The sequence below is a fragment of the Sylvia atricapilla genome, chromosome 5 (assembly GCF_009819655.1).
Source record: "Sylvia atricapilla isolate bSylAtr1 chromosome 5, bSylAtr1.pri, whole genome shotgun sequence".
In the NCBI taxonomy this organism is placed as follows: Eukaryota; Metazoa; Chordata; class Aves; order Passeriformes; family Sylviidae; genus Sylvia; species Sylvia atricapilla.
In genome coordinates, this window is record NC_089144.1 from 64,925,147 (window position 1) to 64,939,645 (window position 14,499).

At 39.2% G+C, this 14,499-nt stretch overlaps 1 protein-coding gene across 4 annotated transcripts in view; it reads right to left on the minus strand.

The window, feature by feature from the left end:
- Positions 1-377: 377 nt before the first annotated feature.
- The window catches only part of ATF7IP (activating transcription factor 7 interacting protein), a 78,921-nt gene continuing 64,799 nt past the window's right edge, over positions 378-14,499 (minus strand). For 2 of the 4 annotated variants that reach the window (XM_066319861.1, XM_066319859.1), the window contains exons 10-14: positions 12,221-12,299; positions 6,441-6,617; positions 5,376-5,561; positions 3,029-3,138; positions 378-1,632 (exon numbers count right to left, since the gene is read on the minus strand). In XM_066319861.1, coding sequence (XP_066175958.1) covers positions 1,216-1,632; positions 3,029-3,138; positions 5,376-5,561; positions 6,441-6,617; positions 12,221-12,299 — 969 coding nt within the window. In that variant the 3' untranslated portion in view covers positions 378-1,215. Of the gene's footprint in view, positions 1,633-3,028; positions 3,139-5,375; positions 5,562-6,440; positions 6,621-12,220; positions 12,300-14,499 lie in introns of all 4 variants that reach the window. The other 2 variants (XM_066319860.1, XM_066319858.1) reach the window with 1 other exon arrangement.

Sequence of the window (14,499 nt, forward strand, 5' to 3'; positions counted from 1 at the left end):
TCCTTTTGTACTCACTGAGCATCCAAACGAGTGCAAAGAGGTAGAAGCTTTCATGGCACCGCGCCACAGGGGTTTCTTCTTTGGCTGAATTGCAGCACACAGCTTTCCCAAAAGAACCAGAAAAGGCTCTGGTGGAAAATAATGTCTGTATACTCAATATTCTTGACAGGACAAAAACAACTACTCAAGAATTACAGTAGGGAAAGGGTTGAGTGATACTGCAGATAAGAACAAATTCACCATCAGCAGATGTTACACTTCCTGGTCTTTACAGAAATACTAATTACTGCAGGCCTGGAAAATGAGAAGCACTGATAAAAGATTAGAAGAATAAAGGGAAAAATAACTCCAAGCAAATAAAAGAACACCACAAGGTATTCTGGCTACATTTTATTTCTGAAATTATTCTTTAAGGCACAAAATAAATCTAAAAAATAGGGCTGGATGTATGAGGGGAGGGACAGAGAAATTGTCTGAACTAGAGAGGTGTGAATGCAGTCTTTACAATCCAGTTTGAGATCTGATCAGGGAATGCTCCCAGAGTGAGTAGGGGAGGATGAAAACAGAGGAGCATTCTTACTTAGAAAAACGTAGGAGGTTGTGGGATAATTTACTTTTTTTCCTACCACCTCCAAATTTACACAGGTTCCTGGCCAGTCTCAAGTTCCCTTCCCTCCCCTCAGAGAGCTTATTACAGTTTGTCAGGTAAGACCAGACCACTCAAGCCTCCAGTACAAAAAATGCAACCTTGAATCACCCTTCGTGTCACAGCCTGCTCATAGAATGCTGCGGGGAAGAGGCAGATCATTCTTGCCCTTATGTTGGTGTTTCAATAGACATTACAGATGCATGTTTTACTTTAGACAAACTGCAATTTACTATTTCATTTCCACTCTGAAGCAGAATCCCAAGCATTCAGGATGCTCTTGGATAAAGGATAGTAGGTATCTAGGTAGAACACCTGCCACGGAAGGAAAAACAAAATTTTCAAATGGCCAATGATATGAACTATTTAGAAAAAAACAGGCTCTCTTGCTGCAGGGTCAGACTTTATTTTTCTTTTGGTTCTGAATGCATGTAGTGTATCACACAACTGTCTAAAATAATCCTGCAGAGTGGATTTAAAGGTGAATTACATGCATGGGATCAACTCCTCCCAAAACTGGGGTAATTCTTGATAGCAGGATAGGTTTAAAGGGTCCAAAGATCTCTAGTTTAACTGCTCTGGGAAGAGATCACATCTGTGGACTGGGGGTCACAGAAGGGTCCAAAGCGTCCATAGATATCTTTAGCCCGGACTGCAAAGTAGTACTTGCTGCCAGACACGAACTGTGTCAAAGTGCACGCCATGGGCAGCGGCAGTGCCTTCACCTCCCCGATCTTCTTCCACTGTGAGGGCATGGTGGCACTGGGGTCCTCGTGGTAGGCATACAGGTGGTAACTGTCCACAGTGGCACAGCTCCGGTCCACCTCCATCACACTCCATGACAGCACAATCCCGTTCTGGCTCTGTACCCGGGCCAGTTTCAGCTGTGGCTTTTGAGGTGGAGAAGTGTTGGCAGCTTCAGGGGGCAGACGTGGTGGCTGTGGGGCCTCTGGAAGTGGGGCAGGATGTACAGGGCGTGGTGGCTCCTGAGCAGCGTAAGAGCAATAAGGGAAAGGTCAGAATTTACAGCAAGGCAAGAAGGCTTTGATACATCATTCCCCAGGTAACTGGAAACAGATGAGTCTGCAATCACCCAGCCATCACAACTGTTAGTCCTGTGTGCAGAGGCAAGGCAGCAGCAGCAGCAAACAATGAGAAGGGATAGGACCAAGGATGCCATGAATTCTTAAGTTATTCTCATATAAATACCTAGTTGTGCAAATGATCATGACCACAGTAATTTCCCTGTATCTTCTTTGCTTCCTAGCCAGGAGGGGATGAACTCAACAACACTGTGCCCTTTACCAGGACTGAGCAAGCAGCTTCACCATGACTTTAAGCCAATCTACTGAGCTGCTGCTCCCACGGTACCTGACACCCCAGGCAGGGCATTAAGCTGACAGCTCATCATCTTTTCTACAGACAGGTATTCAGTCACAAAAGGAACAAAGAGTAATGGTGCCACATAGATTCTATTGCCTTAAATTGATCACAAAAACTCAGCCTCACTTCCCAGAAAATTTTGCAATGAGGGCACAAACATGTCTTTCCAGTGATACTTCTTTTTTATACAGCAAAAACAGTCCTAAGTCTCTCATTTATTAAGATGAATTTAGGAATGTTGTAACAGTGCTTCAAGCCAAAGCTCTTTCAGGTTGGAATCTGGCATAGTTTTTGGCATCTTAAGTGTTCTATGTGGTATTTGCTCCATTTATTCTCATAATTTATCACTGGAGAGTGCATAAAGTTGGTGGTGTCTAGATGAAAGGATAGTAAGCCACCTTCTTGGCAATATGTTTACCATTTCAGGACACCATAAGCAAGGTGACTGCCCAACAGTGAGTGTACAAGCAATGTATTTGAAATTATATTAAATGAGTCAGAGAAAATTCTCCAATTATTACCAAAAGGGGTTTTACGTGATGCACAAGTAATCACCCTCAACACTGACTAAAAACCTCTGGAGTTTGGGAGTTGGCAACCTTGGAGATTTGGTCTGTGCCTTGTTCTCCTACCTCAGTTCTGCAAACAGTTGTACTGAAAACTGGTCACCCAATTCGTAGCCAAAACATGACTAAATGTTTTACTGGCAGCTCTTCTGTACCCTTGACTCCATGAGTCACCTGCAGACAACTCACGCACTGATTTTCAGTATGTTCTCCTGGTAATTTGGAGAAGGCCAGGGTGAGCTAACAGATTGCACAGCTTTTACCATTTTGATTCAGGGCAGGAGTTGCTGTGGGTGACTGGGTGGTGCCATGTATGAGAACTAGCTGAGAAGTGTCAAGAAAGCATTTCACTGCTCTGCAGCTCACACTAAGAGAGTCCCAGTGCAGAGGCAAGGCTGTGCATTGCACGAGGTGATTGCAAAGCCCCACTCACAGTGTGTGTTTGTGGCGGTCGATGGTGCACCGTGAGCTGAGGAGCTCCAGAGCCCAGGGCCAGCCCGTTGTTCACCACGTAGGTCGCCTGAGGCATTCGCACGGTCACACCTGCAAGGAGCACAGGGAACACTGTGAGTATTCAATACTTACAGGCAGCTAAACAGAACATTGGAAGAGCAAACTCCTTGGTGCAGCTGGATGAATCCAAACTTGGGACAGACTCCTCCAGCTGCCAGCAGATGGATGAAGCACTGTGTAACAACAAAATCACCTCCCATCCCCTGAAGCTGTAAAAGTGAGAGACAGCAAGTGCTTGTGTTTGCAGAGGGGACAGAATGTTGTTTCAGCACTTTTTAGCATGAAAAAATGGGTGAAGAGGCGAAGTGTGGGAGATACAGGGAGCTTAAATATGAAAAGAACAATTACATTATTTTGGGATTCAGAAAGGAAAAGATAAATGCTATTGCAGCACAATGTTATCTACTCAAAAGGCTGTGCTGTGGACAGCACTGAAAGCAAAAAAACCTAAGTCACTGTCCAAGAAGCTTGTCCTCCCCCACAGAGCAGACTTCATGATGAACACTACTCACAGGCATCACCATTTCAGTCATTCCCACAGCAAACGGACCTGCCTGGCAGGAATGAACTAGACTGTTTTCATAACCTTGTAAATAATATCCAAAACTCTTGCAAGCTACCAAGTTTCCATTCGTTTTATACCACATCTAATTCTCTTAAGTAACACTTTGTCTATTCACTGTTGGAACATGTATGTTCTGTGAACTCAAAGCTTTTGCTCATTGTTATGGACTGTGCAGGTTGTCCCTCCATTTCTGTCTAGAAATACAAGATTTGGAGCAATCTCTTCGATGCCCTAGTTCCACACTTGTGTGAGACTGAAGTATTCTAATACTCCAGAAGACAAGCTCACAGAACAACACATTATCAGGAAACCACAGCTATTGTATGGGAATTTCTTCTCTTGATCATCAAGCTACAATCCATAGGGAATGAGTGTCAGAAATCTGTGTAATCTGCAAGTCCAAGGCAGGGAGCTCAGACTGCTGAATCTTAATGCTTTAAATATAAAGTGCTAAACACTGGGTAGATGCTTTATATCTTTTTCTTATTGGAATCTCTCCAAGAAGCTGATGAAGCTGTGTGAACTCCTGTGGGATAAAGTCAGCTCTGAGCTGCCTATTTCACCTCTATAAGAACCCAGTAAGATATGCTGGCTTAGTTCTGTCTCAGGAAATTAGAACCATCTGAAGATGGTCAGAAATGCCTTAATAAGGTATAAGATACAAACAAAGCATCACTTGTAGGTAGGGCTACTACTCACTTGAGGCAGAAGTACAAAACTGCAATTTGCAAAACACTTAGGATGGGTTCTCACAACCCAGTCAACTTTTCAAACACAAAGTGCAGCAGTCTTACTCAAGAAGCATCTGCTACTGGCACTAAAGGCTGTTGCAATGAGAATATAAACCAATATACATCAGCAGCAGCACCACCACAACAGGACATCACAAAAGTAGGCACATACTCATAAAACAGGGAAATTTATGTTAAACATAAAGGTGTTAAAATAACCATAGTATCGAAATTGTGGGGAGCAAAAAAACAAGACAGTTAAAATCCACCACTTTCTAACAAAATATCATTTAAGTTCTTTATTTTTGACATCTATTACTCATTTCAGAAAATGAGTTTACTGCTAGGTGAAAGTATAAGTTATGCATTTACAAAGTTAAGGGGAACTTGCCAACATCTCTACTCAAGGAAACTCAAGCATGTATTAATTTCTGATACATCCTGTGAGAAATTTCATCTCTTCAGATCTTGAGAAAGGAAGAAAATTTGCTGAGCACAGGACATCAGAGATTGTTAAGGAATTACATTAGGATGCCTGCCAGAAATGTAACTTTCAGACAGGAAATCAAACATGATTTTCTATGTAAGTATGCTTTAAACTTCTGCCATAATAAAAAAATGGTCTCTGTCTTTCTCAGAACAGTGGTGCTTGTCACATTACCTTCCATTGCCTTGTAAAGTATGAGGCATGTCAACTACAGATGCTTAATTGGCAGAACTAGAGCCTGAAATGCCTTAAATCCAATTTTTCCTCATTCACATAGCTTCAAGTAGAATTTCTTAGTATTTCTTAGAATTTTCTCAAGTCTGTAAGCTGGGGAAAAAAAACCCCTAACCTCTTGAACTAGGACCAGTATTATAAAAAGACTGAACAACAAACCCAAATCAAAAAACCTAAATGCCACATCCATCAGGTAGAACATACCAAACTCTGTCAGGGTAAGAAGGGCATGGAAGGGATCATCCCCTACCTCCAGTCTGTGGCGTGACTGGCCTTAAGCCTGGGCTGGTCATGACAGCTCCTCTTCCAGGATTCTGAGCTGGTGGTGCAGGAATAGTGGTATAGACCACCTGATGGTTAGTAGGGGTTCTTGGGATAGGAAGCTTGGGAACAGCTGGAGCCATGGGCCGATGAGTTACATTCACTGTTGTTGAAGCTGAAAAAGAGACACAGAGCACACCCTAAACCTGAATTCCATGATTCAGAGCCATATGTCTATTCCAGAGTATACATCTCTTTTGGAAAACTGATTCATCTGAGCCATGTAAAATAAAAACTGTCTTTTTCTGCTTTGGGTACTGCAAGAAAAGTGGAAACAGCCTGAACAATATTTTCACCTGAAATATTCAAGTCAACATAGATTCAGCTCTCTAACAGAAAAGATAAATATAGTATCTTCCCCACTCCCTGCAAAAGTCCTGTGTGTAAGGACAGTGGAAAAATATAAAATCCACCAGTCTGCAGAACACAGCAGTCATCACATAACTCCAATGCCAACTAATCTTCAGCAGTCATATAGAGAAAAAGAATGAGTAAAAAAAAATATCCATGTTTCTTTAGACAGGGAAAAACATAATCACACTACAAAGTAATATTTAACTAGGGCTAGAACTTCAATGTCAGCCTTGCCATTCCTTCTGCCAAAAGAATTAACTGCCAAGTGCACAGGGAAAGACACAGGAGTGATGCTGATAATGTTTTTTCCCCATTACTTAAAGAAGGTACAGGTTTCTTCTTCACTTTTACCAACAACAGTATATTTAATAATTTCTGTGACCACCCTTAGCAGGATTTCTTCCTCTCCACAGAATTAAATTGATCCTGAATTCTTTCCAAACCAATAGTACTATCATTCCTCTTCATCAGTTTAAAAGAAAAAAATGTTGCGAGAAACTGACTAGAATGAAAGATTCTGAATATTCAAACATTCTGAATATTCACTTTAAAAGATTAGCCCAATATAGAATACATACAAGTCTAATTCAAGAAAAAACAGCAGCCACTGCACTCACACAGTGATGCCAAATGAAGTTACCTGTGGGTAATACATGGATGGTAGTTTGGGAAGGGCCACTTGTTGGCACAGCGGACTGCTGCACAAGGCTTGGCTGCAAAGGTGGCAGAGGCTGCAGGGGTCGAGTCGAGGGCTGGGTGGGTACGTTCAGTCCTGTCACAGGTGCCTGGCTCTGGTTCTGCTTCTGCTTCTTGCCATCTGCTTTGAAACAAACAAAAGATATAGACAATAGCAAACAAAAATTCTCATTTCTGAATCACGGTTTCAAGCATCACGGAGTTTTACAATCCTTTCTTCCCTCTCCCATTTACAGACTGGTGAGGATATTCCAGGCATGACATTTCTCTGACCTTTTTTGCTTATGCAAACAAATCTGCAGAAAACTCCTTCAGTTTTCCTCGCTTTCATCACCACAATCTCCCCTGTCCAGACATACTCCACAATGTTTTATTCTATTATCATGAAGTCTGTGTATTTCAGAGCAATTTGGAAACCTAAATTCAATGGAACACTGTGCTGAAGTCTTTGGAAGTTTCTATTTAAAAAAAAATCCTAAAACCTTTAAAGGCCTAAAGACTGCAGTACTCAAATTTAGTTCCCTAAATAAGTCTTGTCTACCTTTGATGTTTACATCTTTTTATTTGCTGACTCTTTTCTTTGGTCAATCTATTAGTCAGTCCTCTTGCTGCTATTTTGAATTCTCATGATATTTACTTACAAAAGGGGAAATTGCTTTATTATTTATAGAAAACTTTAAAAAGAAATTTTGTTTTATCACATTGATGCCCTCCTCAATGTGACTTACTGACTTGTGATACAAAAATTGCCTGTATCTGTAGTTTACTACAGCAATACCTTTTCCTGATTTAGTTTATTTGTGACTACATAAAATATTCATTAGAGTGCAAGTCTGTATCTAATCAAGGCTGCACAAGTTGAATGAAGAACTGAGAAGCTTTCATCTGGAGATTAAAGCAGTAATGGGCTAAAAAACACAAGATAAAAGAGTAGATTTTAAGGGCAGTCATTTAGGATTCTTCCCTAATAAAACTGTACATGCATCAGCCACTAATTTAGTAAAAGAGCATAAAGAGAAAATATGTAAATACTCATTTTAATCTTGAGAAAATATAACAATAATGCGAGGACCACATTTAATATGTCCAATTAAGTATACCAACTAGATTTCAAAGCATTAAGAACAGGGTTAATGCCAGCACAGCTCCAAGTGTTGGGGTTTTTAGCAGTTTGAGACTATTTTGATGGTCTCACTGAGCTGTATGTAACACTAGCTGCTAACAGCTTTGAAGTAGTAGTGCCCTTCACAAACTGCTTATGATTCTATGAAACACAACTACAGAATCACAGAGTCATCAAGGTTGAAAGAGACCTTCAAGATCCTCTCGTCCAACCATCAACCCAGCACCACCACCCTCAGACCATATCCCCAAATTCAAGACCTCAAAAATAAAACACAGCATGAACTGCAGGCCATATTGTCTTTCTGTAGACCCAACAGCCAAGCTACTTCACTGAAGCCGCTGGATGAAAATATATTGTTCTTTTTTTCCCCTGAAGTCTGTAAAAGGACCAGTGAATGGATGCTCATTTTGAAAACAAAAGGTGAGATCCTTCCTGCTCTTTGATCAACTAACAGGCCTTGTGATTGGTTCAAGCTTCTTTTATTGTCCATGATTATGAGGTATTTCCCAGTGTTCAATAAACCACTTGACTCTGAAGAGATTCTTACAGAGATGTATACATCTGTTTGCTTCAAATATTTATAGGCTGATGCACATCTCAACTATCACTGACTAATTTCAGTGACGTGATTGCATTCTTAGTCATGACTTGCGAAGATGCACTTACAATCCAACAAGCAAAAAGCTTTACACCCTAGTGCTGTAAATGTGGCCCAAGGAAAGATGACAGTCTGGACAAATGTAAGGGCTTTTCGAGTTTTGCTTTTGTCTTTCATTTCACACAGAGCAAGTTCATTTACCCTTGACAAACTAAGAAGAGCCCTGCTGACATTCCCTGACTGGAAACTAGGTCAGCGTTGCACCATCCACAGGAAATGATGACAGATAACTAACTACATTAAATGAATGGAAACCAATGGCAAAGGCTATTTAAGTAAAAAAAGGAAAAAAAAAAAAAAAAAGCCAGCAAGAAAGACTGGGTACATAGTAAGCACAAGACTAAGGTTAGAATTCATTACGGAACAGTTTCCAATATTAAATGAACACAGCATCATATTAACAACACATATGGATCTAGAAGAGACAGAAAAATATGGAAATGAGCATAAAATGAAATTGTTGCTTGAGGTGTAAGCAAAACTGCTATTCTAATACATAAAACAGAGAGAGGGACTAATTAACATGCCAGAAACAGTCCACAACACTGCAGTTATAGCACAAAGGAGTTTTGAACAGTGTTCTAGTTCATAACTGGTATAGATGGATTACAGAACAGCAAGCATGCCACAGACATGTTCAAGAATAAGAAAAAAATTATCCAGAGAACTACAGATCTGTTATCCAGACAAAACACCTTATAAAATTAAAACAAATTAAAATGTATTTAATAATTTTTCCTACAAAATAATAAAAAAGCAGAACACAGCTATTTTAAGAGTACATTTACATATCTTTCTTAGACTACAAACCCACTTTAGACTAAATCTATTAATTGTTTCAATACTCATACAAAGTAATTTTATAATCCTTTTATAAAAAGGCCAACAAGGCCCAAAGTGCAAGTACTGCAAGATACCTGCAGACAGAAAAGTATCCAGATAACTCTTATCATAGTTTCTCAAAAATTACACAGCCTTTTCATTAATAGTTTCTATACAATCAGAAGGTGTTATTAGATATTAGTAGATATTAAGATCTATTTAAATACCTTTTACAAGTAACAGAATTAGGTTTACTTTTTATGTGGCTGACAATGCTTTAAAGAAATTAATCAGGAATTGAGTGTTGTTAACAACACTATGTAAGTGTTGCTCTTCAATGTGAATTGAGCTAATATTCCTGCAGGAAGCACCATAAGGCTGAAAGTATTTTCTCTCCTGAGGTTGTGTAAATCCAAGAGAAAATAAAACCTGCTCCACTTTTGCTGCAAACAAAGTGCAATGGCAAAAATATTTGGTGAAAGGTATATAGATGCTTATAATCATGCAAAAGCTGTTAGAAGTGTACTCTTCCTCTTGTTTAACCTTGAAGTTATTATCAGAAAACATTCCTGAGAAAGTTGCTCAAAAATCCCAGTGCTGTGTTCTCACTGCATGGTGAAACTCAAGCTTTTATTAGGATTTCCTATGTTTCTACAGCTTATATAAAAAGCCACTGACTTCTTACACAAATTCTGAACTTGAACTAATCTGCTTTGGCTTCATACTACCAGCTTCTGCTCTGCAGTGAAGAGACACACAGGAGCTAACCCAGCATGAAAGCACTCCACTAACCTTCCTCCTAATGGAAGGACAATATTCTAAGACCTTATAACTAAGGGGAAAAAATCTCAGAATATCCAACTGCATAAATTTTTAAAGATACTGGCTCATGCCCCCAAAAAAAACTAAGGAAGAATTAAGCTGCACTGGAGCTACAATTCTATAGCAGTCCTACCTAGAGAAGCAGTCTTACTGTTGTATGTGCAAATGTAGTACTGATCTTTTACGGCAACTGTGAGGTGAACATCTAATTAATGCAATTGGGAAGAAAAAACCTTTCTGGAAAATGTTATTTTCAGAAACTTTTAGATAGAAAAATATTAGCCAAAATATATTACAATACTGTGACAGGTTACTTTAAAATAGAACACAAATCCATTTTAATCTATCTGCTGGGTGTCTTTTACAGAATATTAAATAGGACTAGGGAGGATAACCTTACCTGACAGGCTTGCACAGTCCCAAGGCAACCATCTTTTTATCTTTTTGAGAACTAACCCTCAGATAAGATGATAGTGATAAAAACATGATTGCCTCAGCTATTCTGCCACTCAGCTCGTCAAGTCAAAATCCTGGTTGAGAAGAACCTCTGGTGGCTGTGCAGTCCAATTTCTTGTTGAAGCTGGACTGTCAGTAACAACTTATTCAAACCATCTGCGGTTTTGCCCTGCTGAATCTCAAAAACATTCAAGAGGACAGTTTCTACCTACCATACCTACCATTCTGCTCTGTGCAGCACTATGGTGACTTCTTCTGTCCTCAAGCTGAACTTGAACTTCCTGAACTTGTCCTTCATGGCCACTGCCCCTTAATGTATCATCTGGAACTACTGAAGAGAGTTGTGCTCTGTCATTTTTGTAACTACCCTCCAAGTAGCTGCAGGCTGCTCTTACACTGTCTCTTGCTTAGCTCTTCACCAGCAGACCCTGGTCTATTGATCTCTTCTGACAGGTCATGCCCTCCAGGCCCTCACCATCCTGACACTGTCAGTGGGAGCCTCTCCAGTGCTACCACATCTCTTCTGAGCTTGAAGAAGAGGGAGCCAAAACTGAACACCCTATTTCAGCTGTGGTTCCACTAGTGTCAGTTTGGGGGAATACTTCAATTGAAATGAGAACGTGCTGTTGGCTCATACTCAATTCCCTGTGCACCACATATCCTGCACTGGTAAGAGAACCAGACAGTCAGCTGTCTGAATTGCATCATGCTTCCCTAATACTTGTGTACGTCACACACTCCCTTTCTGGTGATAACATCACGTGGAACTGTTCAAGGCCAGGCTGGATGGGGGTTTGAGCAACACGGTCTAGTGCGAGATGTCCCTGTCCTTGGCAGGAGGGGTTGGAATGAGATCACATTAAAGATCCTTTCCAACACAAACCATTCTATAACTCTGTGACTTCTTTCTCACTGGAAGAAATGCTACCACATGCCAAAATGATTTTCTACATTTGTGTAATACAAATGCAAAGCAAGTTAAGCTATTTAAGAATGTTTGTGTAGAACTTGAATGCACAAGCCAGAGAAATAACTATCAAGGTTGTCCAGAGAAATCAGACTTCTTGGTGGCTGGACTTGAGAACGTAGCACAGGGACATGCATTTAGAGACCAGACAGAATGAAAATTTTACCTCCAATAGTGGAAACATAATTTTTTTCTCCAATGAAAATGACAGCAAAATACATGGTCTTAAGTAGAGACTGATTACTTCTGTGAAATACTATAATTCTTCACTAATCCAATGCTAACTATAATTAGACTGGTCTACAATTACACAAGATTTATATAAAAGGAAGTGTGTTCTTTTAAACGATGAAGTGCATCCAAACTGCCAAAGTACTTAAGAGCACAGCTATATTTACTCTGCTCTTAGCATACAGTCCGAAAGCAAACAACAGCTTTAAACTCTTGCAAAGAAAGCGTTAGTTAAACAAAAGATTAGAAGCTGTAATACTCTAATGCCTGAATATCAACTGTAGAATTTAAAGGCCTTTAATTATAATCAGTAAACAGAACAAATAAATACATCGAGAACAACTTTTAGAAAGATCATCAAGAACTCAAATATCTCAAATTACTCCCCAAGCTTGAGGTATTTAAGCACAGATAGCACTAATGCTTAAAGTAAAGGAATGGTAAAACTAAGACTGTAAGCAAAATTCCTTTTATTTAACACCTAACAGAATTTTTTTAACAAGAGAGTCCTACCTAAATGAAATACCAAGGGAAAAAATACACTAAGCAGAAACAGAAATTCATTCCTTTCTCTCATTCACAGGATAAAATAACACTTGTAGCACAATTATCCCTGCAGCTAGGAAAGTATTTTTCACCCACCTTGAGAACAGCTGTCATCCTCTTCATCCAGTGTAAGATCAATGACACCTCCTGATTCACCTCCTGTGAATTTCCCGCTCTGAAAGACAAAACTCCTTCGTTTTGCAAAAGCAAATCCAGGGAACACAGATGGAAAAGGGACACACTGAACAGTCAGAAGGAAAGGTCTCAGAATTGATACTTATTAGAAAGGAACTGATGAAAGGAGCAAGAGAAAATAATTTCAGACAAATATCTCAGGACTTGAAAAACAGGCTGTATACCAAATGACTGTATTGCAGTAACAAGTACTAAAAGTATTTTCAGCTTTGTAAGGAGTAAGAGCCCCTGATGAATAGTAGCATATTGCTGTTTTACAGGTAAAGGCATAATCATTTGCTGTTAAAAAGTATATTTCAACTATGACTCCTAACATTTTAATCTGGTTGTAATCTGTCCTTTCATCTGTAGTGGCATAACTCTGACAGAGCAGTCATCAGGACAATACATTACTTATCTTGAGACAGCTTTGCCTGTCTTATAAAGACACTGACTTCACATTAAAAAATGGGAAAGCTGCAGTGGAATTTGTATGCTTACAAAATACAACAAAAAGCCATCAGAAAACTCCAGTTGTATTCAGTAATTTCATTACTGTAGTCTCATTCATTATGACAAATCTTAGCATTTATTATTCTACATACAAACCTATTTTTAACCTTCCCTTTAGAGAGCACAAAAAGATCTTTTAAGCTATTGCCTGGGTTAAATGTTTTAAAAAGAATCCCTAGAAGACCACCAAACAAGATTTATCTTCTGGATAACTGCTGTCCTTTGGCTGGTCAGACTGCAGAGATCACCGACACTTTCCATTAGGTGACAAGAAAAATATGGTGGAGGTCTTATATATTTCTGTGGTTTTAAAGGTACTTTCTAGAAAAAAAATCATGAATCTACTTCCTTAAACTTGCTACAAAAATTAGTTGAGGTTTCTTGTTTTTGTTGTTTTGTGGAAGAGATTATCACTTATTGCTGGACTGAACTGCTGCAGATTTATGGATCAGAGTCAACAAGTTTCCTTAGGATGAAGAGTTACAAAAGCACCATAATTATAAAAAAAATCTTTGAGCAATTAACATGGAAAAAAGCATAAGTTATCAGACCCACATGGTCTCTAAAAATGCTGCCGTGATACACCCTAGGAATATGAAGAGATTTTTCTGTGCAGCCAGATCATGACAGATGCACAAAGCCTAAGCATTGAGATTATCTGCTCTATGACCTTTAATTTGGGTAAAACTAAGCCTTTAAAGATGTCTGAAAGGCAATTCTCACACAGGCAAGGTTCTGAGGAGAGGCAAAAAAGAGGTATCATATGATTGCTAAATGCAAGCAAAAGCTGCCTGAATTATCACTGAATTTGGAGTGCCTGACATGACAGTTCTCTTTATTATCCATTAATACAACGTGGTTTCTTTTTGCCTTTAAGCTCTGATGCTGCCACTGATGAAATTCTGCTAATAAAATACAATACCAAATTTAAGTAAGAAATATCTAACAACTTCTGTTCACAGGTGATAGAAGAGATCTCTATAGGGTCTCATCTTTCCTATACACAGAGAAATGTATTTCAGAATTATTAACCATGGAATTCTTCTGCTGAGTGGTTGCTATTTAAAATACTTTCTAGCTTCAGGTTTCTTAGCATGATGAGCTCATTTAACCACTTGAAGCTTAAGAAAAAAGCATATTAAAATAATCAATGATAAATTGATTCGCATAAAGTCAAGAGGAATTTCATTCCAACTGGATGATTTTCTCAGCCAACAATGTGTATTTTGAACCATGGTTCTCTATGCCAAGAGAAAGTAGATTGAAAAATGGAGAGGGGAGATTTAAAAGGAAGTAGAGAAAAAAAGCACCCCAATATCAAGCTATTAATTTCTTCCCACTAAAAAATACATTAGTCTGAAGTAATTTCCTTTCAATTCTTCCTCTGAAAGGAAATCAAAATCCTTAGAAAAATACTCTGTGTGACAGCTGTTTTGAAGCCCTACTTGACTGTGCCAGTTAAGAAAGTTCTTTGAATTTCCAAGTCAAGCAATGTCACAGCATGTATTTCTTTATTTTGACGTGTCTGGAAGGCCAAAATCTTGAGTTAGTTAAACAGGCAACTATTAAACCAACTCAGCCAACAAGGTCTCATATATGCAGTTCTCCGGAAGAATGACCTCCTGGCCAGCTACACTATTCGAGGTTTTTTATTAAACGACCCTGGACAGCAATCTCCTCAACAGGAG